Source organism: Odontesthes bonariensis, chromosome 13, assembly GCF_027942865.1.
Source record: "Odontesthes bonariensis isolate fOdoBon6 chromosome 13, fOdoBon6.hap1, whole genome shotgun sequence".
In the NCBI taxonomy this organism is placed as follows: domain Eukaryota; kingdom Metazoa; phylum Chordata; class Actinopteri; order Atheriniformes; family Atherinopsidae; genus Odontesthes; species Odontesthes bonariensis.
In genome coordinates, this window is record NC_134518.1 from 27,839,472 (window position 1) to 27,861,059 (window position 21,588).

Consider the following 21,588-nt stretch of genomic DNA (forward strand, 5'->3'; position numbering starts at 1 on the left):
TGGAAAGTAAGCCGTTAGCACGATGTTGCTCTGAAAAACAGATGAGAAAAAACTTCTGACCTGCCACGGATGTTAAATTTCTGCGAAGAACAGATTTTTAAGACTAAACTTTGGGAACGAGGATGAAAAGATGGGGGTAAATTATTTAGTCACATGAAATTAAGATACACTTTTCAGACTCTGTATGTTTGATGTGAATATTTACAGAATTAATGTTATATTATAAATACCCTTAAACTTAGTTAATGATTAGATTATTGAGAGGTAATACAATTATAAATATTCTGACAGGTCATATTGCAGAGTGATGTGTTTTTTTCTTTTTTCTTTACATTAGCATCCATCAACAGGGGTCAAATCTGCAGACTGAAGGAAACTGCAGCTTAATTCTGTAATAACACGGAAACAGAAACGTTTTACACCAGAACTCTGCCGACAACAGGATGGATTTTATCATTTTAAGATATGTAAATGGTTGTTTATTGGAGTATGTGTAAAGGATTTGAAACCAACCTAAAAATAACTTGAAACCAGAGGCTTAGTAAAAAAATTGCCTTCATAAAATAAACAAATGGCAAAGAATCTTGCTTTTATAATAGCTTTTCTTCATTTGTTTACCCAGCCATTTCTCTTTGTATGATTGTAAGATTTTAGGACTGTTCAGAGCTGGATCAGCTCGATGTTTTTTTCTTTTTTCCATAACAACTCGTTGCACAGTTTTATTTCATAAAGGTCTAATTTCCTGAGCTTGTGGTGACTTTTCATAATTTTGACGTTGAAAGAAGATATTACTTTCTCATTTTGATTTGAGAGTTCATTGTTGTGTTATTCTCATCTGATCATTCATATAAATATTAACCGATAAATGAAGAACACGATCACTAAAGCACTAACATTTATAAACAGGATCATTTCCTCTATGATCTGCTAACAGAACAGTGTCTTTTTGACTGTGTTGTCATGTAATTGTACTCTTGATGTGTATGGGTTTTTTTTCCAGGCAATGGATTTTTGTTTTTATTCAGATGCTTTTTTTCCTCTTGGGTTTCAGGATGTAATCACATTATTCAATCAAACTTTCCACCTCAATGCTTTGGTCTGATTAGCATCTGCAGCGCAGTACCTAACCAGGCTCTTTGTTTCTGCAGTGATGATGTTACAGCTTCACCATACACACATGCCCACATGATAATCAAAGTGATATAAGCGTGCTTGGACACCCTCCCAACCGCCAGGGCCTAACCTAGTTTAACAGTAATGATAGTTACATCACATCCTCACTATTGGTAAATGTCACCAACAGCCAGTGGGTGAGTTGTTCAACTCCAAAAAGAGGCAGAGGGTTAGAGAAACTGTTGTTTCCAACACCACTGACAGGCTCACAGTGGACCTTTATGATACATTTGCCACCTCTCTGCAGGGTTACCCTTAAACTATGTAACAAAGGCAACTTTTAGCTTTACGATAACTCTTCATCTCATAAAGAGAATAAGCACCATGTTCCCTGCTTTTTTGCCTTATTTAGACTGTGGAACAAGACTATACAAGGAATTGTAGTTCTTTGCTTCCTGTTGTTAGTTTCTGTCATAAACGTCCTTATACACCAGAAAATATTCGGCTGTCGGGAGCATTGTTGAAGGTCAACATATTGAATTGGCTGAAATTCAACATTGTAAAACGGTTTTGGGCCCCTTAGTAAGAGTGATTTTTCAGACTGACTTTTCAGCGTTTTAAACAAATGCACAAGAAGGGCAGCAGAAGTGATGACAGAAAGCAAACAACCGGCTCAATATGTCAAACACAGGCTCCTCTCATTGTCAACTTTGTCTCTGCAAAACAAGCAACACTTTTCACATCAACATGGCACTCCACGGTGACAGAACTGAGCGTCAACTGATAAGCGTCATTTTTAGCGACCAGCTCAGAAGGCAAACACTGCTTTGTTTGTTTTCAATCTACACAGTCTAACAGTTTTTTCTGTGGATTAATGTACATAGACCGCACCCTTCTGCACTTCAGAGATATGGCCTCTTGCTCAGGTGTGGATTTTACAACCCAGCTGGCAGTTGGATGTGGTCTTTGAACTGTGTTCAGGTGGTATTTTTTTGCCGAAACACTGGCAGCACGAGGAGACACAGCAGGGACCGTTTACTGTTTAGTGCTTCACGTTGGTTTGGTGTATACGGGTTTATACTCAATAGATGTAGACCAGGGTGTCATTTTTATATGTCCTTATAAATGAAGAATTACATACAACTCAGCTCAGGTTGCCTAAATGAGCTTGTTGTTAAAAAGCAAGAGTATTATTGGCCTAATGCCTCCTTTAGGCATAGGCTAATAATCTCCCATGAGGTGTGCAAAACTTGCTATTTGCCTCTTTGTGATTCCTGCTTTTTCCATCAAGTGCGGATCCTCAATCTTAACACTAAGTTGTCTGTACTACATTCATTTAGCTGATGTTTTTATTTTTAATCCAAAGCAACTTACAAGACTGCTTTTTTCAGGCAGAATTCTCCTTAATTTTCTGTATCCGCATGTTATTCAAATATCCTTCTCTGTTGGAAACTGCAACTTGGATACCAAAAATGGTAAGTTTAAATGAACATTTGGGTCATGCAACAAAGTAAGCATGCCTTTTACTGTCTGGGAATGGTTGTAGCTCTGTAAGGTAAGTTCACAACATTTTCTATCTGAGAGGCATGTGCTGGCAGGTTTTTCCAGCTGTTTGCATGTAAAGGCATTCCCTTAAGACACGCTTGCATGAGCACTCTTGTTGTATCCTGAATTGGTGCCACTTAAATACGATTGTGACACAGACAAAAATAGTCTTTTTCCCCCGTAACTTTAAATGATAATGGGTGCACCTAGACCACAGAAATGGGGAGAAAGGCTTGTTAACATACAGCACCTGACTCGTGATGTCTTTGCCTAACAGTGTTTACAGCAGACGGAGAAATGATGACAGTCTCATTCTTTTCTCAAAAGCCTTAAAGAACAATTGAAATTTCTTTTTTGTGTGTGTGTGTGTGTGTGTGTGTGGGGGGGGGGGTCCTTCTTGCCATGAGGTGACAGCACTAACTACCGCACCAAGAGTTGACGCTGCTCAACATGATAGGAAACACAGCTCTTCCTTTACATAAAACAGTGATCAAACACAGTGTGTTCAGTCAGAGGCTTCTTCAGCTCTGCTATAGCAAAATACATTCCAGGGGGTCATTCCTGCCCACAGCATTAATTCTACACTTTTTTACACACTGACAAATGACTAATAACTGTTGATTCTATTTATTAGGTATTGTAAAGCATGAACAGACTTGAGCCTCCCCTTAGTTTTATCATTTGAAGATCTTTTTTTTCACCTCTGCACAACAGCCAGTCCAAAAAGATCATGTTTAAGACAAACAACCACACTCACTCCTAAAGACAATTTTAGAGACACCAATTAAACTAACAGGCATGTTTTTGGACAGTGGGAGGAAGCCGGAGAACCTGGAGAGAACCCACACAGAGAGAACATGCAAACTCCACACAGAAAGGCCCCAGCCAGGAGTTGAACCAAGAACCTTCTTGCTGTGAGGTGACGGTGCTAACCACCACACCACCGTGCAGCCCTACTTTTATTAATTTGCTATGGGATTTGGAGATTTGTATGGGGTGATATATTGAAATTTTCATTGCATATAAACCCCTTGGAAGTGTGAATAAGAAGCACTAAAGCAGGTTTAAGCAGGTTAATCTTGCTTCAGTAACCACATTACATCAAATAATATATCTTTGCCTGTTCAGTAGCTACAGTGATAGGCTCTTAACTGATAAATATCTCTGTCATACTAAACCTGTCACCACATGATATGCGGATAATAATACACAGAAACCCATCCTAAAGCATTATTTATGACCGTTCAAGCTGCAAATACTAAAAGTTATGCGTTACAGGTGCTTTGGTTCTTTGACCAAATTCAAACTGACAACCTGGTGTCAGATTTGTGGGACGGTACAGACACATTTTTCAAGACAAAGGCGACTCCACTCGAACTCGCCCAGGAGCCAAATGTTCCTGGGAGATAGAGGAAACATGGAACATGTTTGGCACTAAATGAGGGAAGAGAGAGAAGGCAGTTTAGAGACGCAGCATCTGGACTGTTTTAACACCACAGGAAAAGAGGTCTGAGGGAGAGATGTGTTTATCTAATTTCACACTTCAGTCTTTGTTGTCTTCAGCCTGGGCCTTGATAATTACAAGCATTTGAAGTGAGGGCGAATATTGAGCAGTTACACCCTGTCCTCTGCTTATCACTCCCGACACACCGTTTTTTGCTCTTCTTCATCACTCCTCCACATATTCTCTACCTCACCCCTCATCTGTTGTCACCTCCCCTTTGCCTCCTCCCTTCTGTCTTTACCTGCAACTCTTTTAACTTACCATCTCGCTCTCTGTCTGCTCTCCCTCCCCATTCCTCCCTCAGTCTTGTTCACACACCATCAACCCCACCCAACCTCACCCCCTCTCCTCATTCCCGCATCTCTTTCACTCTCTTTATCCATCTCAGGCTCTCTCGTCATACATCTCCATCCGCCCCCTCCCACACTCTTTCTCTTCTCTCTGTAGTCACTGCAGCGTGTCTAATGGCTCTACTCCTTCTCAGCAGATCCACTTCGCAGAGGCCAGACAAGCAGCAGCACCGACCAATGCCTCCCAACCGCTGGACTTATCAAGACTGACAGCCAACTAGACCTGGAGCTATCACCCACACGCGCACACACAAGTAATTACAACGATACACGTCTGCACGTGCACAGCAGTTCAAGCACAATACAATCACTCTCCCACAAGCAGTTGCAGGCAAAACAAATGTTTTGTGATACACACTGAAATGCAGATACACATGATGTGAAATAATGCTGCTGCAAACAGGTGTGTTTGCAACACACACACAACTAAATATGCTGGTGCTACAAACACAGCCATCACAAAGGCAGCAAACATAAACATGCTGGCATATATTGAATTTGTGGATGCTCACAGTAAACTGCAGAACATTGTTGGTGTCATTACAGAGGAGAAAGGACGTCACTGTCTTATCTACTGTAGGCGGAGATGTTTCCTGCAGGCGTGAGGCGTGTGGAAGGAAGGGGGGATAAAAGGGGGAAAGGAGGTAGAATAGGTGGCAGCAACAGGAGAGATGAGCAGATAGCCGAAGGAGGGGTCGATGAGGAGAACAGAAGAGCTGAACGGAGGGATAAGAGTGAAGTAGGAAAGAAGTAAAGCATGCAGAACTGTTCATGGTGACTGGTGTGATGAATATACCACATAAAAACAAACTGGTTTTTTTATGGCCCTTTTTTGCTGTCTGCCTCTTCAAAAAAAATAAGGGAAAAAAGAAACAGTCTTAGAATAATGGATGCTGGCTTAACCATTTCCCATTCAGCAAACATTTGCTTCAAATGCCTGTTCATAGCATACTCAAAGTAAATATTCTGCAACTGCATGGAATAAAGGCTGATTATGGTTTCTTTAAAAGCTACACTCTAAACTCACTCTAAGTGTTAGTGTGACTGAGTTACACACACACCAAAAATATAATCTACACCCATCCAAATTTATTTGTAACCAGATGCTTGTAGATGACTGTGGTTGTGACCTCTTAGAAAACATAATCAGGTCACAGCCTGATGTCTAAGCTTGTCCTTGTTAAGATTTGTCCAGACACCCTCCAGGAGTTTTTGTAGTCTGCAGGAATATATTAAAGAAACAGTTTTATTGAGATAAAAGTTTTGTCAGGAGCCTTATCAGTGACAAAAGACAGAAAATATTAATAGGTGGATTAACAGGAGGCTTTTTGGGTAAATTGCCTCCAAGTTTGGATTTTTATTTTGATTGCCTCTGGCGTTGATTGGACCTGCTGTGGTGACTGGATTGTAAAAGGCTTTGCATTTAATCACTGTAAAAAATCTTACAAGTGGTCAGATTCTTGGATCCAGATCCAGATCTGAATTTAGGAATTTTGGAATTCCTGTCTAACCCACAAAGTGTTGTTTTCACTTTTCTGACAAACATTACAAAACTCAAAGATTCAGTTTACTATCAAACAAATAAGGTAGCAATTCCTCACATTTGAAATACTGGAATGAGGTTATGTTTGCCAGTTTAGCTCATCGAATTAAAAGTGATAAATTCAGTTGGGATGTTCCTCTGGATTTTGAGTTGGGATGCTAACTATGAACCACATTGTTTGAAGGATGCCTGCCATCTCTATGCTTATCTCTTTTGTTTCTTAAAGGCATACTACCTTTATATTCTTGGTGGTAAGGCTCCACTATGACCTCAGCAAGCTCCTAAAACTGTTTGGTCTGAAGATTGAGATTGTTTCAGCAGAAAAAATGTGTTTGCAATCAGAAGAAAGGCTCGATTGCTGCAATGACAGATACATTTTAATAAAAATGAGGTAAAAGCTGTTCAAATAAACTGTCACATGCTTATGTAACATACAGCAAGAGAAGCCTTACTAGTCAAGTTGAAATTAAATAGCAAACAAAGTTTGCATGAGTATAAATTATTTTGTGCTTGACAGTATTTTTAATTATCCTTTTTTTTCTTTTAATCATTCACTAAATCTGCTTACCATTTAATCTCTAATATAAGAGAATTGCAAAGATTGAATACTGAAAGTAATAAACTCAGATTAGTTCAACTTTTGATTGCATCTGTCTGCTATTTCTATTGAGAAACTTTTGCACTGTTGGCAAAGTCTTCAAATGAGAAAAGTGCTACAAAGGTGGAGTTAAGATTTTCCAATTTGTCACGTAAAATATGATGAAATATGTTTTGAGACACAAAAAGAGCCCCAGTTCAGCTTTACGACCCTAATTTCCTGATCATGGGTTGGTATTTTTCCAAATCTTTCATTTTTTTTTACAAGTGATGGTCAGAATTGAGGTCCAATGACTTATTTCTAGTTTATTTGCACCAAAATTCAAAAAGCATCTGGTCAAAATCCATCTTTAGAGAAGCATTTATACCAGTTTCTCTAGAAATTTCATGAACTGAAGGCAAACACTGTACACACTTAAATAAATTAACTACTATAAACACACAAAGTTATCCCCCCCCTATTTGTCTTTGCACTGAGCAATCTCATCAGATCTTTAACACACTGTAGAAGCAAGGCGTAAACACAGCCACACACACACATTGACACACAGATTACATACAGGAAGTACTCGATATGGAGCCAAAAAATATGACAAACCTTGCATCACCTTCCTGTCTGGGTCCACTGTTGCACTTTGTTCCAAAGCCGTGTGCGTGTGCGTGTGTGTGTGTGCGTGTGTGTGTGTGTGCGTGTGTGTGTGTGTGTGTGTGAGGGGGGTATGTGGCGTGCAGCAGATAATGGGCCAGTTGTACGTGACCACAGTTGGTTCCAGCCAATCAACACAACCTGGTACTGGATGGTGGCCAATAGCAATATGTTGACAGCAGCTAAGAGAAAGATAAATGTGGCCATGAAGACTGCAGGAGAGTCACTACTTCTGTATTTGTTGGCTGTTATATAATATAAAGCATTCAAAGGTTATTGCTAAACATGCCTCATTATAGGGGTTATCACTTTTTATTGAATTGAATTTCATCAGGGGCTGCATGGTGGTTAGCAGTTAGCACCATCGCCTCACAGCGAGAGGGTTCCAGGTTCAACTCCCAGCTGGGGCTTTTCTGTGTGGAGTTTGCATGTTCTCCCCGTGTGGGTTCTCTCTGTGTACTCTGGCTTCCTCCCACTGTCCAAAAACATGAATGTTAGGTTAATTGGTGTCTCTAAAATGTGTGTGTGGTTGTGTGGCCCTGTGATGGACTAGCGACCTGTCCAGTGTGTACCCCACCTCTCGCCCGATGACTGCTTGGAAAGGCTCCAGCTCCCCTGCAACCTGACCGTTGGATTAAACAGGTATAGAAAATGGATGGATGGATGAATTTCATCATTTATTTTCTACATAGCTTTTATCTTAGGTGAATGTCCCTAAAATCCCAGATTGAATTCTGAATGAATGGACACTACTGAGGAATCTGGATGTAACGGCTGATTCTGATATAAATCATTTGATTGATTTTGACTGAAGATTTAATGTTTGAATGGAAGAAGTTCCCTTGGATGAAAATAGGACTCTAAAGTGTAATCTGATTTATAATGTTTTTCTAGAAAATGTCCTTTCTGTTTTGAAACATTAACCAAATTTTTTGGTCAGATAACCAGTCGAATAACCTGTTTTAGCATCACAAGCCGCTTTTATCTGCTCTGTCATTTATTTGTGGTTGAAATCTTGAACCTGAAGTTTGATTTGATGTTTACTGTATGTAAATAGAATAAGTCAAACTGGGCTGAAATCACCTCTGCATGATACGGATGATCAAATGCATCTAACTGAGGAGAATCATTCAACACAATTCAATGTACGGGCAGATTAGGTCACTGTTTGTTTGATGCAATCACTTATTTGATTACAGAAATATCTCAAAGTGAATTTTGATGCTTCTGATTAAACCTTTTGCCGTTGATGTTCACAGGTTTTGAAACAACAGCTACTTTTAATTTCTGGATTGCTCATCAAGTCCTTCATATCCAGCTTGTTTTCCAAAAAAGTTTGGACGCTATCCATCCATTTTCTGTACCCTATATTTGTTTTTTGAAAAGTAACAGCTTATTTTGACTTTAATGCCTGACAACACACTTACTGGAACACCTCATAACTAATTAAGTTAATCAAATACGTGTCAGTAAACACGACTGGACATAAAAAGAGCATCCAGAGAAACGCCAAGTCTTTGAGAAGTAAAAATGAGGAGGATCTCTCTGTAAATTCAGTGTTGGCAAAAAGTTTAATTTTCTCAATGTAAAATTGCAACAACTATGGAGATTTCATAATATATAGTACTGTGAGGGACCGAGCCGGTCAAACATGAGGACACAGAAATGATTTTCAAAAAAGAAGGGGTTTATTCCCAAAAAATAACAAAACTTTAAACAATAGTTTACAGGGCCCTTAAAAGAGGTCAAATGAGGAAACTAAATTCCAAGACAAAAATCAAGATTTTAACATAACCTTAAGCTAACAAACAAAACTAACCTGACACACAAGAAACAAAGGGAACTTAAATGTTGGCTGATCAGACCATGACACACTGAGGAAGAGGGAAGGGAAACATCAACACAAATTTACTAACAAAAGGAAATAAACACAGTTAGCTCAAGAATAAACTTAAATGCCTAATACCTAAACCAAGTCAACAAAATAAACAAATCACAAAAGCAAAAAGAACTAATGCAGAAATTAAAAGGCTCCATAGTCTTCCCCCCATAGTTGGTATCACCCAATCAATCTGGGATTGGAGTGGAGTGCTTTGTTTCATCCCAGTCCAAGCAACTGTGTGGCTGCAGGTGAGGCCATCACAAGTACATATGATTATTATATGAGAATTCATAGTAGGCAAGGAACCAAAGGCCTTATTAGAATTCTGAACACAGGTTTTGGAGCTACATATTGCCATCCAGATAAGATCTTATTCAGATAAGATCTTTCTTAGGTCAGCAAGAGAGTGCCAAAGCACATTATGCACATATTAGGACAGCATGACTTCAACTATGCTTCTTCCAATATTTTTCTCCTTCCTCATTTTAAAACTGGTTTATATTTAACAAAGGCTTTATTTTGTAAAAGTTTTGTTGGCTCTGGTCTTTATTTACAGTAGAGAGAGGACAGGAAAGTACCTAGAGAGGGGTGACATGCAGCAAAGAGCCACAGACCGGGACTTGAATCTTGTTTTCTAAACCACACTAGAATGATCGTGTAATCAGTTTGATGGTCAAATGAATTTAAATTAGAAACAAAGCAGCCCACGCTCTCAAAGGTCAGTACTGACACCATGTCACCAGATGGCGGTAGTGAGCACTGAGGCCATTCTGAGTTGAAAGAAAAAAAACACAAACAACCACAAGAAAACCACAAAACCAAGATGGCGGTGCAGGAGACAGCATCTCAACTGTCCATGGCTCTCAAAGTCCAAGAATATCCCACCCTCAAGGTAAACAATAAAGAGACTGATATGTATTGATAGACTGATGATTGTGATGTTTACAGAATGCACGATGTTTGGCTTGCTCTTTGGAGAATGTGAATTTGTTGTCCATTAGATGGCGAGGACAGCGAGCTTGACAGGGAGGCTAACGTTAGCTCAGCTAGCCTAGCAGGGGTAGCTAGCGTCTAGTAACTACCGGAATTTGTAAAGAAAATATCTAGAAGTTTGATACATGAGAATGGCTGGTGTTTAGTTAGCTGTCTGTCCCCCGGTTTAATTTGTTTGATTTGCTTTGAGTTCTTCAAATACCCCACAGCTGTTACCTTAAGTTTTACCCTGTTTTTGACAAGATGGACCTTACAGAGTTAACTGCAGCATGTCGGTTATTGATGAATACCTCTCCCAACGCGAAATCATCTTAACGGTCTCTGATGATCTGTCAGCACACAGATTGGTGTGAACGGATTTAGCAGCTATGCTACATTAGTTTGTTTCAAAAAGGGAGAACGATTATTCTAAATAATGGTGGTAACTGTGTGGTGAATAACATCCCAGACAGAGCCTGAACAACATGGTTGCTCATCCGTTCTGAAACCAGGCAGGACGTTAAAGAAATGACATGCAGACGTGATTGGCCTGCTAACGTTAGCTCGCTGTGCTGGGGTTAAATTAGTGTTGGCCACCTTCGTATGCGAAAAATTCGAATAGCCTACCCGATCAGGAGGGTCGAGCCTGTAAATTGTAGTTAGTTGGAGGTTATATCGCAGGGGCGAGTGTCCGGATCCCGGGGCTGTCAGGCTGGGAAGCAGCCCTGTGAGTTAGCGCAGTGTCATCACATTGCTGCTGCCTCCCTGCACTTCAAAATGGCCAGAGAGAGAAATCACAGTGTGCTGCCGCACACACGTACAGCTCCTCCATTCCACATAACGTTACTGCGACACCACTGCTAAAAGACGAGCTCAAACAAGTCCGGGCTGCCTCATGTTCAGCAAGACAGCGCCGCCGTATTAATCACGATTGTGAGTACTAATGTATTGACAGCTTTTGGGTTGCAGCTAATGGCGTAATGTTACCGTGATTAATATAAAGAAGCGTTTACTGGCTGTGTTCAGATATGTCTGTCGTGAAACGCATGGTCGTGGTCTGGGGATGTGTCTGCTGCAGTAAAATGATGGGCACCATTTTAAGATAGGAGTGATGGTTGTAATTGGCATCAAATGGGAGTCTACACATGTAGAGAGCTGTGGTGATTACATGCAAGGGTATGTTGAGCAGAATAATAATGTCACAGAGATGTCTGACACAGACACTGAGGAATCTTCCCAAGAAAATACAATATACAGTGCATATTATGTCCTTGTGGTTGTGAGATCAGTGCATTCTTAAAGTAAAGTAGCATTAGTAATTATATATTTACACACAGAAAGAGCTAGGCTTTGTGAAAATGACTAATAATCTATTTTGGAATTTGGTTTCTTCAGTATTAATCTAAATGTTGGCCCTTAAAGTCTGGCTTTGTAAGTTTGCTTTTTTTAAACTGTTCAGACTTGCTATTAATAACCAGAGCTATGTGATGATTGTTACTATCTAATTATTATTGACAAATAAGGGTAACCATTTGGATTAGGCCTCTCAACATCTCTTTTGTTAGCAAGCCGATTCCCTTCTTAACAAATCATAAAAAGCAATAATTCATACTCCTACAATGCCAGTCTAGTGCATTCAGAAAGATTTGAAGTGTGTTAATGGTTCCTCTCACTTAGATAAAGGTGAAAGGATGATACACCAAATATACCAAATGCCCATTGCTATACATGCTGTATACTTTTTTGTAGGTTTGGGCACCAATGTTTCAGTCTTGGTATGTGTAATTTTATACTTGCCAACGTTATGTCATTCCATAGTGATTATTTTTACTTTAAAAGGCTGTTAATAGATGAAATATCTGCTTGAGCTTTTGTTTTCACAGTGTTTCTGCTGTGGAAGCACTATTTGAGTGCTTGGACTGGGCTGTATGGACTAAAGTTGTTTGCAACTGGCAGACAAGAATGGCTACACACAATGCATTTTCAACAAATGTGTATGAATTATAATTCTATCTGTATGGTATTGTACTAAATTCGAGAGTGAGTGTACAAAGATGTCAGGAGGCGAGACATGATGCAGTAGTTAAACTGGACATCACTGGTCATGCTGCATGATGCCACCAGTCCAAAGATTAAATGTTACATGTAGGGTACAGTGTGCACTCAGTGGTTCATCCAACATGATATCTTGGTACAGTTTAATCCCATGAGGTCGGTCCTTCACATGCATCTTTTTATGAGAAATATTCATACAAAAAATAAACCAATATTTTCTTGCCAATCAAAATACTTCGGTGGCAAATTCTAATCGAAATGTAGCCATGAAAATGAAAAGAATATCCCAGAGAAGCTGTAGTAAAGATGATTCCTGTACCTCTCTTTTCCAGTAGCCATACACATCTTTTACGGATCACAGATAAATATAAGACATATGGTCCCATTGTGCTGTTCAGTTTAAGGATGGATGCCCCAAACCCCAGTGAGATTTATTTATTCAGTCAGTCATGGAGGCAGATTTACATAATGTTGCTCTTCAGTCTTAGCGATCTGTGAAATTAACTTGGCTCTAAATTGAGATTGAAGAATCCTCTCAATGGATCAAAGCTTGCTTCACTATTGGTCCGAACTTAAAGGTCACATGGAGCTGGTTCAGTTATGTCCAGACTAATCCTCTGTGCAGACAGGAGGGAGAAGCTCTGTGTTTGCTCAGTTTTTTTTGGATAACGGTCTTTGATCATGTAAGCTTAAAATCTTGTAATATAAATATTACAAATAGAATAAAATATATATGTATAGTATTTTTTGTAGAAATACTGTGATTATGAATGCTGCTTTTCATGCATTATGCTTTGTAACCTCAGAGGAGGACTGATTCCAACGCTAAAGTATTGTGAGCGATTACTGCACTGAAATGGAAAGAGAAAAATATTAGGAATTATTTGTTTGGAGATTGCTGGGATCGTGTGGATTTAGGCTGATTTACTAGAAGTGTGTAATTCTGTATTAATCATTAGCAATCTTTAAAGAGAATATATGAGTGACTCATTACGGCTCCACTATCTAAACTAATTTATCAGGACAAACTGGTCTCCACATTGTTAAGCTGTAATGACTTTACAGATGTATTATACCACACACATGCCTTTCCTTCCGTCACGGGAGCTCATATTGTGTGAAATTGTCTTTACAGGTGCCATATGAGACACTGAACAAGCGTTTCAGAGCAGCTCAGAAGAATATCGACCGGGAGACGAGTCACGTCACCATGGTGGTTGCAGAGCTGGAGAAGACGCTGAGCAGCTTCCCAGTGGTCGACTCTGTGGTGTCACTGCTGGACGGAGTGGTGGAGAAACTCAGCGCCCTGAAGAGAAAGGTGAGGCACTAAAATGTGCAAACACATGCAGACATTTTAAGCTAATTTTTGGGGCCCATCCAAATGATCAGGAATGTCCTTCTTTATTTTGAATTATCAATTGAAATTTGAAACTGTATTTTTCCCCCTTTAAAAAGGGACAATTGAATGAAAAAGTACTCGTTTGTTTTTTTCCTTTTTTAAATTTTTTTTAAAGTCACAATGAAAATAGAGCTCAAGCCCCCTTCTCTATTTGGGAGTGGAGTGGATACATATCCGGCTCTGTTCCCCTCGACTGCGGTTGCTTGCTTTGTACTCGGAATTACTCATACAGTGACATCGTTATTAAATGATATTTTAGCATTTCTGACGCAGAAATGCAGACACTACACTTGAATTTGAAGATATTTTCTTGCCTCACTGCATATGTCATCCCACTGCACAGCTCTTTAAAGAACAAAGACTTTTGCTTTATTCACAAGATGATTATAATGTATTAAAAAAAAAAAAAGGAAAGTCCCTCATTCAGTGAATTCATTGTTTGGCACTTTTTACCCATCCTTTTTCTCTCCTGGTTTAATGGCTCCAGCTGTTTCTCTCGAGGTGTTTGACAGCTTGATATGTGACAGACAGCATTTTGTTTGATCATCTGTTTACTTCATAATCATGGATTTAGTTACAGAAGCAAACACTACAACAGCATCATTGTGCGCCCATTTTGGTTTAGAGCCAATTGAGAAACTAGAGCCCAGTATTTACTACCAAACAGAGGCAAGAAATTATAAAAGGATCATTTAATAGGTAATCACAATTACTTGTGAGGAGATTAATCATCAGCTAAAATGTCAGAAGAGTTATAGACCGACATACATCATCAGCTGTAGAGGGTCTCACTTCGGTTGTGGCTTAAAAGCCACTGTTTAACAGAAGCGCCTCAGTGTGACCGTAGGTCCTTATGGTAAAACTGGGGCCTCTGTGGCTTGTTTGTCTGGCAAGTTGTTTTAGCAACTGTTTCAAAAATGACACAAAGCATGCAATCAAAACACAACTTGTTCACTTTTCCACTCTGTTAGAACATGTTTTCCAGCTCGACCTGAACAAAACAACTGTTTTTTCTTAAAAGTGTATGATTTTAGGTTTTCGCTATCGTATGACTCTCCTTCTTTATCCAGCGAGCTGGGATCTATTAATATGCTAATGAGCCCCACCCACATTTCAGCCTCTAAGCCCCTCCACAAAATGCAGTGCAGTTCAGCTTCCTGATACTACTTCTCTTGAAGTCCGTATGGTCACAAGTTGCTGCTCAGCAATTTTCCATTTGGAGGACAGGCAGAGGACCTGTATGCATTTCTTACATTTGCATAGAATAAATCCAACTTTTTATTTTCTTTGGTTGAGCAGTTTACAAACTGTTGGAAAGTTTGTAGCCTGGCAACGGCTGAGTTGAAAAGGTCACAGATTGTTTCGGCAGCTGAGCCAGGGTGAGATGTTAACCGCTCCTAGAATAAGGCACAACGCATAATATTTCATTCTTATTATTCTAGTTGTGTCCTCGTGAGTGCTCAAAGCTCGTACATTTTATTTGAAGGCAATATCGCTTTCCTCATTAGGATCAAGGCAAGACTTGGTTTAAACTTCCTTTTTTTTTTTTGTAGAATAATAAAAGCAATATGTACTGACTTTCCACTATAAACTAATATAGGATAGTCCTCTTTCTGTTCCACAGAAAGTCAGTGATTCTTAAGATCTTTACTAAGGTCAGGCTGGAATTGTTTTCAGGGTTTCAGATTGGTTGGCTTTTGTGTTCAAAACTTACTCCAGTTCTAATACCAGCTCTGGTACGCGGTGCGTGTCATAAAACTATTCAATGCAGAAATCAACTATTATCTTAGTTGATTTCTGCATTGTTATCTGTGTCTGAAGTCTCATGCAGGAAATGTAGCAGTACAAGATCCACTGAATTTATTTCACAGGTGACATTTTTGTAACTTCTTTTTCTGATTCCTGAAGGCTGCAGAGTCAATTCAAGCAGAAGATGAGAGCGCCAAGCTGTGTAAGCGGCGCATCGAGCACCTAAAGGAGCACAGCAGCGACCAGCCAGCTTCAGTCAACCTATGGAAGAAGAAACGCATGGACCGCATGATGGTGGAGCATCTGCTGCGCTGTGGCTACTACAACACAGCGGTCAAACTGGCCAGACAGAGCGGTATAGAGGTAAATATTTCCATGTGAATGTCCAATATCTTCATACGGTCATTATGAGTAATTAAGAGTTCTCAGAGTTCAATTAAAACAAGTCCGGACGGGCTTCTGTGACTTTTTTGCTTCACTTTTAGCACAAGCTTAGTTCTTTTCTTCTTATTCCCTATTTTTCTGTATGTTGTGTTCTTAGGAACTTGTGAACATTGAGATGTTTCTCACAGCAAAGGAGGTGGAGGAGTCTCTGGAGAGACAGGAGACAACCACTTGCTTGGCTTGGTGCCATGACAACAAGTCTCGCCTCCGCAAGATGAAGGTAGTTCATATGAGTTCAACCTGCTGTGGTGGAGGTGGATTTTTGAAAAACTGTCCTTTTTTTTTTTTTTTAACTAAAAAGAGAGTTTTCTGATAAACTTGACAGCATTTATTTAATAAAACCTTTATTTCACAAACCTCTGAATAAACCTTACATATGAAATGAAGCTATTTGTGAGATTGAACCAAAATACATTGACAGTTGCTTGTTCAGGGAATCTGTGGGTTTTAGAAATCATTCATTTGTGTTTCCTAAAGAGTAGGCCGGATGTTAAGCCTGTTACTTAAAAACATTTTTATGAGGGATTTTACCCCAAATCCCTGTTGGGGACGTTGTTTGCTTTTTAACTACATAAATCATCCTGTTCCAGATGATGTGTAATGAAGGATTTTAATACTATTTGGAGTTCTTATCATATACAGCTAAAAAGCTACAGTGAAGAAATTAGAAATAAGATACATGAGCCCTTCATAAAGCCTTCATTATATATTTCTGCTCTCTTAACAAGCCATACTTGCATATTTAGCCCCAGAAGGCCTGATTAAAACTGAGTTACTCTCTTTAGGTTTTTTGCTGCTTGGAGTCGAAACAAATAGAAACACAGATCTTGGGATTATGCTTTTAAACAAGAATGCAAACAGTAGAGTTCAGAATAATGCTACACCACCAGCCACAGTAAATGTGCTGCAGTTTAATGGCTCTTTTCTAGTCTGTTTGAAACTCAGTGTTTTCTACTACAAGCCACATGTACTTAAATACACTTTTACTGACACAAGGAGTGTAATTTGTGGGTTCATTTCTGTGAGCAAAGACACTTGGACCCATGCCCTACAGGGATGTGAGACTGAACGACTCGACATAAAATCGTAGAGTGATCAGATAAATGTTGGGTTTTTTTCCTCAAAAGCTTGGAGCTCACCAGTACTGCAGGGTTTGCATGAAAATAATCTGTTCCCTGTCTGCTCTTTTCCCACTCCATGAAGAGGAAAAGATAAACCCAGCAGCTTGTTTAGTAGTTGAATCTTAACAACAACTTTTGTCTCTTTCTTTGTCAGAGTTGTCTTGAGTTCAGTCTGAGAATCCAGGAGTTCATAGAGCTCATCAGACAAAACAAGCGCATGGATGCAGTCCGGTACTTGAAATGAACCACAGCACACACCTTACACTTACTTCAACACTTTTTCTTTTCAACGTTATTGTGGCCAGTATATTTCAGCTTCTTATTTCAGGCTGTGTGTCACTGAGTTTTTGGGTCCCTGTGTGTACCAGACATGCAAGGAAGCACTTCAGCCAAGCAGAAGGAGGACAGTTGGATGAGGTCCGGCAGGTGATGGGCATGCTGGCCTTCCCATCAGATACACACATCTCCCCATATAAGGTAACACCAGCTGCTTGTAATGATTAAATGTTATTGTGTGAGACTTCTGTTGAACACATGGGATTTTCAGTAACATTTAAAGGTAGGGTAGGAGATCCTGGATTTTGAGTCCAGCGAAGCCACACCTCTAGAGTACATGAACGCGGACGAGCACGAAGGTGCACGAGCGCTGTTCTGACAGCAAGCATCGATCGTTGCTGTATTTAGTATTTAGTATATGCTAACTATACGTTTAATAATGCTAGGTGCTAGCCAAGCTGGCTCTAGTTTAGCTTCCTGCCAAGCTTCTGGACGCGTAATTCGTTCACGGAGCAGGGTACGTGCACAGGGGGAAGGAGGGGGAGGGAGGAGCAGATTGCAGTTTGATAGACGGCATTAGAATCCAATCATTGTGAACGGTCCGTTCACAATGATTGGATACTGTTTTTCCTAGATTGTACGTTCTAGAGGCCACTAAAACTTTTCATATTTGTGTCAAAACTTTTAATTAATTGGTTGCAATGGGGGTGTGAAGAGTATTTCAAGCAATATGTAAAAAAATGTTCCAGAAAAAACCCCTACCCCACCTTTAAGCAGAGTTGTTAACAGACCTCTCTGAAATACCATGTTATTAAAAGGAGCTGCATTTACAGTCTGTGTTCATTGTGGTTATGAGTAATATTTCTTTGTTATGATTATCAGTATTATATTTGTTTGATGCAAACAAGTTATTATGATTAAGCAGAGAGAAAGTGTGTTGTAGCAGCAGATGGGCCACCAGAGGGCCTGTGTTCCCTTAAATTGAGATAAACTCATTTCCCTCCAAGTCATCTTTGACCTGTAGGATTGTGCCATCACAGTGTTTCTTTCTTTGTACAAATATTTTTTTCCTGCTCAGATGGAAGATTAATCAATTTTTTCATATGCACCCTACTAGTCCATCTTCATAGAAGACCTGTTTTTACCCTTTGTGACTAGACTGAAAATATTAAGCCTACATGTTAATACAATCAGGCCTAATGAGAAAAATTCCCACCATCCGTTACCACTAATTAAAAGACTCTTTCCTTAAACCCCAGTTGTATTAGGGAAGCAGGAAGCTATTAATCACAGTTTTTTACAAAAGAAACGCCTCTAAGAATTGTTCAATTTTAAATTATTTTTAAGTGATACTCGAGGCCAACATCGTGATCTTTATTAGAATTACATTAAATATGCCTTTTATCTTGCAGAGCTTGTTGTGGCTTACACACAAAAGTGTATCAACATGCTAAACACATGTTACGTACAAACTTAAAGGTGCTCAAGCACTTTCTTCTCCACTTAACATCCATCAGAGACCTCAGTATGATTTGTTGCTCTGGATGTTGGGAACTCCAATTTGGTGAATATTTGTAATAGTAGGTGACATAGATAGAACTGACTCAATTTGTCAGAATGTAAAGTTCTCCCCTTTGTCTTGCGTTCTTTGTGTTGCATCAGGATCTTTTGGATCCAAACCGTTGGAAGATGCTGATCCAGCAGTTTCGATATGACAACTACAGACTGCACCAGCTGGGAAACAACTCCGTCTTCACCATCACCCTACAGGCTGGCCTATCTGCCATCAAGACACCGTATCCTTTGTTCCTACGAGCAGATCAGTTTTTAAACTTCCAAAATATGGATTATTTTAAGGAAGACGTTTTGCTAAAATACATCAATTGTGGTCCTTAACGCCCATCTTAGTCAATGCTACAAGGAGGATGGAACCTCCAAAAACCCAGACTGCCCAGTGTGCAGTAAATCTCTTAACAAATTGGCCCAGCCACTACCTATGGCCCACTGTGCCAATTCCAGACTAGTCTGTAAGATCTCTGGGGAGGTCATGAATGAAAACAACCCTCCCATGATGCTGCCTAATGGATATGTCTACGGCTATAATGTGAGTACACTGGGAGAGGGTCAGCCATAGAGAAAAGCTGTCTCTGTCAATATTTGAAGTGCAGTATGGATGTATAAAACTCATGTTTGTTCTGCTGATTTTCTCCCCAACAGTCTCTTCTGTCCATTCGCCAAGACGACAAAGTGGTGTGTCCCAGAACCAAAGAAGTTTTCGACTTCTCTCAGGCGGAGAAGGTCTACATCATGTGATCAGTCGGATGGCCTTTCTTAGTATTAATAAGATCAAATATGGCCCATCGTCCAATCATCTGTGACTAGGCCAGCTCAGAGCACCAGTGGAGCTGTTGTCCAGTGCCCCTCCTCCCCCCTACAGACCTGAGAGGCCCCTCAACACTCCCCATTCTGCTAGATGAGCAAGTTCACCCTCCCCCCTCCCATTTTTATCTCACAGAAACTGGGCTTTTCTTCTTTCAGACTGTTTTAGATGTGGCTAGAAGTTCTTTGATCTGATTCATTCAAGCACATGGACTATCAACATTTTCAGTATCTTAAAGGCCTTCACTCTTATAGTTAGTTTAGACAAAAAGGACTGATGGGATGAAAACCTGCTAGGTAGATGTGTGATTTTACTACAACTAATAAAAATCTTGATGAGGTTACTTTGACTTTTTTTTTTTATTACAAGTGTTTTTCCTTTTTTACTTAAATATCGTGGCATCACTGCATTAACCAGACCCAGACGTGGTATTTGGGGCTTCTGCGAAACAAACAGGGTTGCTTGGTCGCATCTCATTTGATACATGCGGTGGACACCCTCTGTCTTTGGCCTTCCTTTTTTGGCAGCTGTTGGGTTTGGTGGTTGTTTGGTGGGGTTTTTTGTAGTGACATGCTTTTCTTTTTAAACTGCCAAAGTTTTTTTTTAATTTCACCCCCTTTTTAATTAAATTCCAAATATTTGGTCAGAATTGATCATCTGTATGTATGAAATAAGGGATTTTTTTTAGGAACAAGAATGGCAGCAAAATTGATTATAATTTGGTGTGTAAAATGGACTGGACTTGGCATAACCTGCAGTATCCTCAGATAAACAGGTTGTTCAGTGTAGTTTGTAGTTTTTTTTTTTTTTTTAAGAGGTTTGGGTACCACAGTTGGGAATATAAATGACTGGGTAGCTTCAAATAAAGTGAAATGAACTCAGTATTCAAAGAAAATTTGAGTTTTTTTCCCCAACCCTTTTTGTCCTCATATGAACAAAAGGTTAATACTTGATATTTATCAGGAATATTCTCTAAACAAAGAACAACATAATTAAGAAAGAGGCTGAGATTATTTTTTTTTTTGGATTCGCACATGCTGTAGCTCCTCTTTGCTCCAATACTACAGGGCTTATGTAGCATTAAAGTAAACTCTCTTCATCAGTATTTCTTGTAGTTCCATGCAGATGCCTTTGTTTGAGACACGGATAACAACCAACACAACGCAGTTGATGTGACGGCTTTGCCTTTCCTTTTAAGAGTCAAGAGGGAACAGTTTTTGGGTCATCTGAAGACGAGACTCGGCCGAATCCCTTATGACTTTAAAAAGTACTGTAATGTGGATAAATGGAGCAAGAGTTGTTACTTAAGTGTCAATAAATGCACAAATCATTCAGATATTAACACTTAATTCCGTACAAAGCAACCCGAAAAAAAAATGCAGATTTAATGCAAGTTTATTCTGATCAATTCTGTGGTCGTTTCTTCCATCTGTTGTTTGTTGACACCAAAAGCAAACTCATTTCTGTCCAAAAGTGATTTGAAACTGTATCTGTGAAGAAGACACAGACTGTCATGTGTGTTTGTGTAGGTAGAATAGAAATGGGGATTGTTTCTTGAACAATATGCCTCATAAAGATTTCAGTGAAACTTTGATTTTAGTCTTTCTTTATTTGCAGTGTCTGCTTTGCTCACGTGGTCCCAATTCGTCAGCATCAACACAAACTCTGGTGGGTGTGATGAAGTGAATGAGTCATGGCTACTGTATTCACATGGAAATTTAACCAACGGTTATGTCGTTCACCTGAAACTAAATTAACATAATCTGTGTAGGGCAGAGACTGAGTGGGTTACTTTGTTCAGGGATGTAGTATGGTTGGTCGTTTATTTACATGTAAAGTAGATTTCATGGCAGAGAAGAATCAGAAAAAAATGTGTGGACTGAGCAGAACCTTTCATTTCTCCATGCAAAAAACAGGACCTGTTAAACCTTGTCTTACAACATTTACTCCATAGGCAATAAATAAGCCACCAAGTTCATACAGAAACTGTAGCTGGCCATCTCATGGATTAA

At 39.5% G+C, this 21,588-nt stretch overlaps 2 protein-coding genes across 2 annotated transcripts in view; one reads left to right on the forward strand and one right to left on the reverse strand.

The window, feature by feature from the left end:
- Positions 1 to 10,926, reverse strand: part of LOC142397967 (C-terminal-binding protein 1) — a 34,652-nt gene extending 23,726 nt beyond the window's left edge. The window contains exon 1 of the mRNA XM_075481827.1: positions 10,780 to 10,926. The gene's annotated coding sequence lies outside the window, so the exon portion shown is untranslated. The remainder of the gene's footprint in view (positions 1 to 10,779) is intronic.
- maea (macrophage erythroblast attacher, E3 ubiquitin ligase) lies at positions 9,994 to 21,170 on the forward strand. The gene is made up of 9 exons (XM_075481828.1): positions 9,994 to 10,072; positions 13,343 to 13,525; positions 15,515 to 15,718; positions 15,897 to 16,019; positions 17,075 to 17,151; positions 17,289 to 17,397; positions 18,859 to 18,992; positions 19,105 to 19,300; positions 19,414 to 21,170. Exons 1-9 carry the CDS (start codon positions 10,004 to 10,006, stop codon positions 19,507 to 19,509), a joined length of 1,191 nt encoding a protein of 396 aa, XP_075337943.1. The 5' UTR covers positions 9,994 to 10,003; the 3' UTR covers positions 19,510 to 21,170.
- The last annotated feature ends 418 nt before the right edge of the window (positions 21,171 to 21,588 follow it).

Bases quoted from the DNA above. Each gene is read 5' to 3' on its own strand.
- maea (XM_075481828.1), top strand. From the start codon at position 10,004: ATGGCGGTGCAGGAGACAGCATCTCAACTGTCCATGGCTCTCAAAGTC. The intron at 17,152-17,288 runs GTACTTGAAATG...TGTGTGTACCAG, and splicing joins AAGCGCATGGATGCAGTCCG to ACATGCAAGGAAGCACTTCA. The intron at 19,301-19,413 runs GTGAGTACACTG...TCTCCCCAACAG, and splicing joins GATATGTCTACGGCTATAAT to TCTCTTCTGTCCATTCGCCA.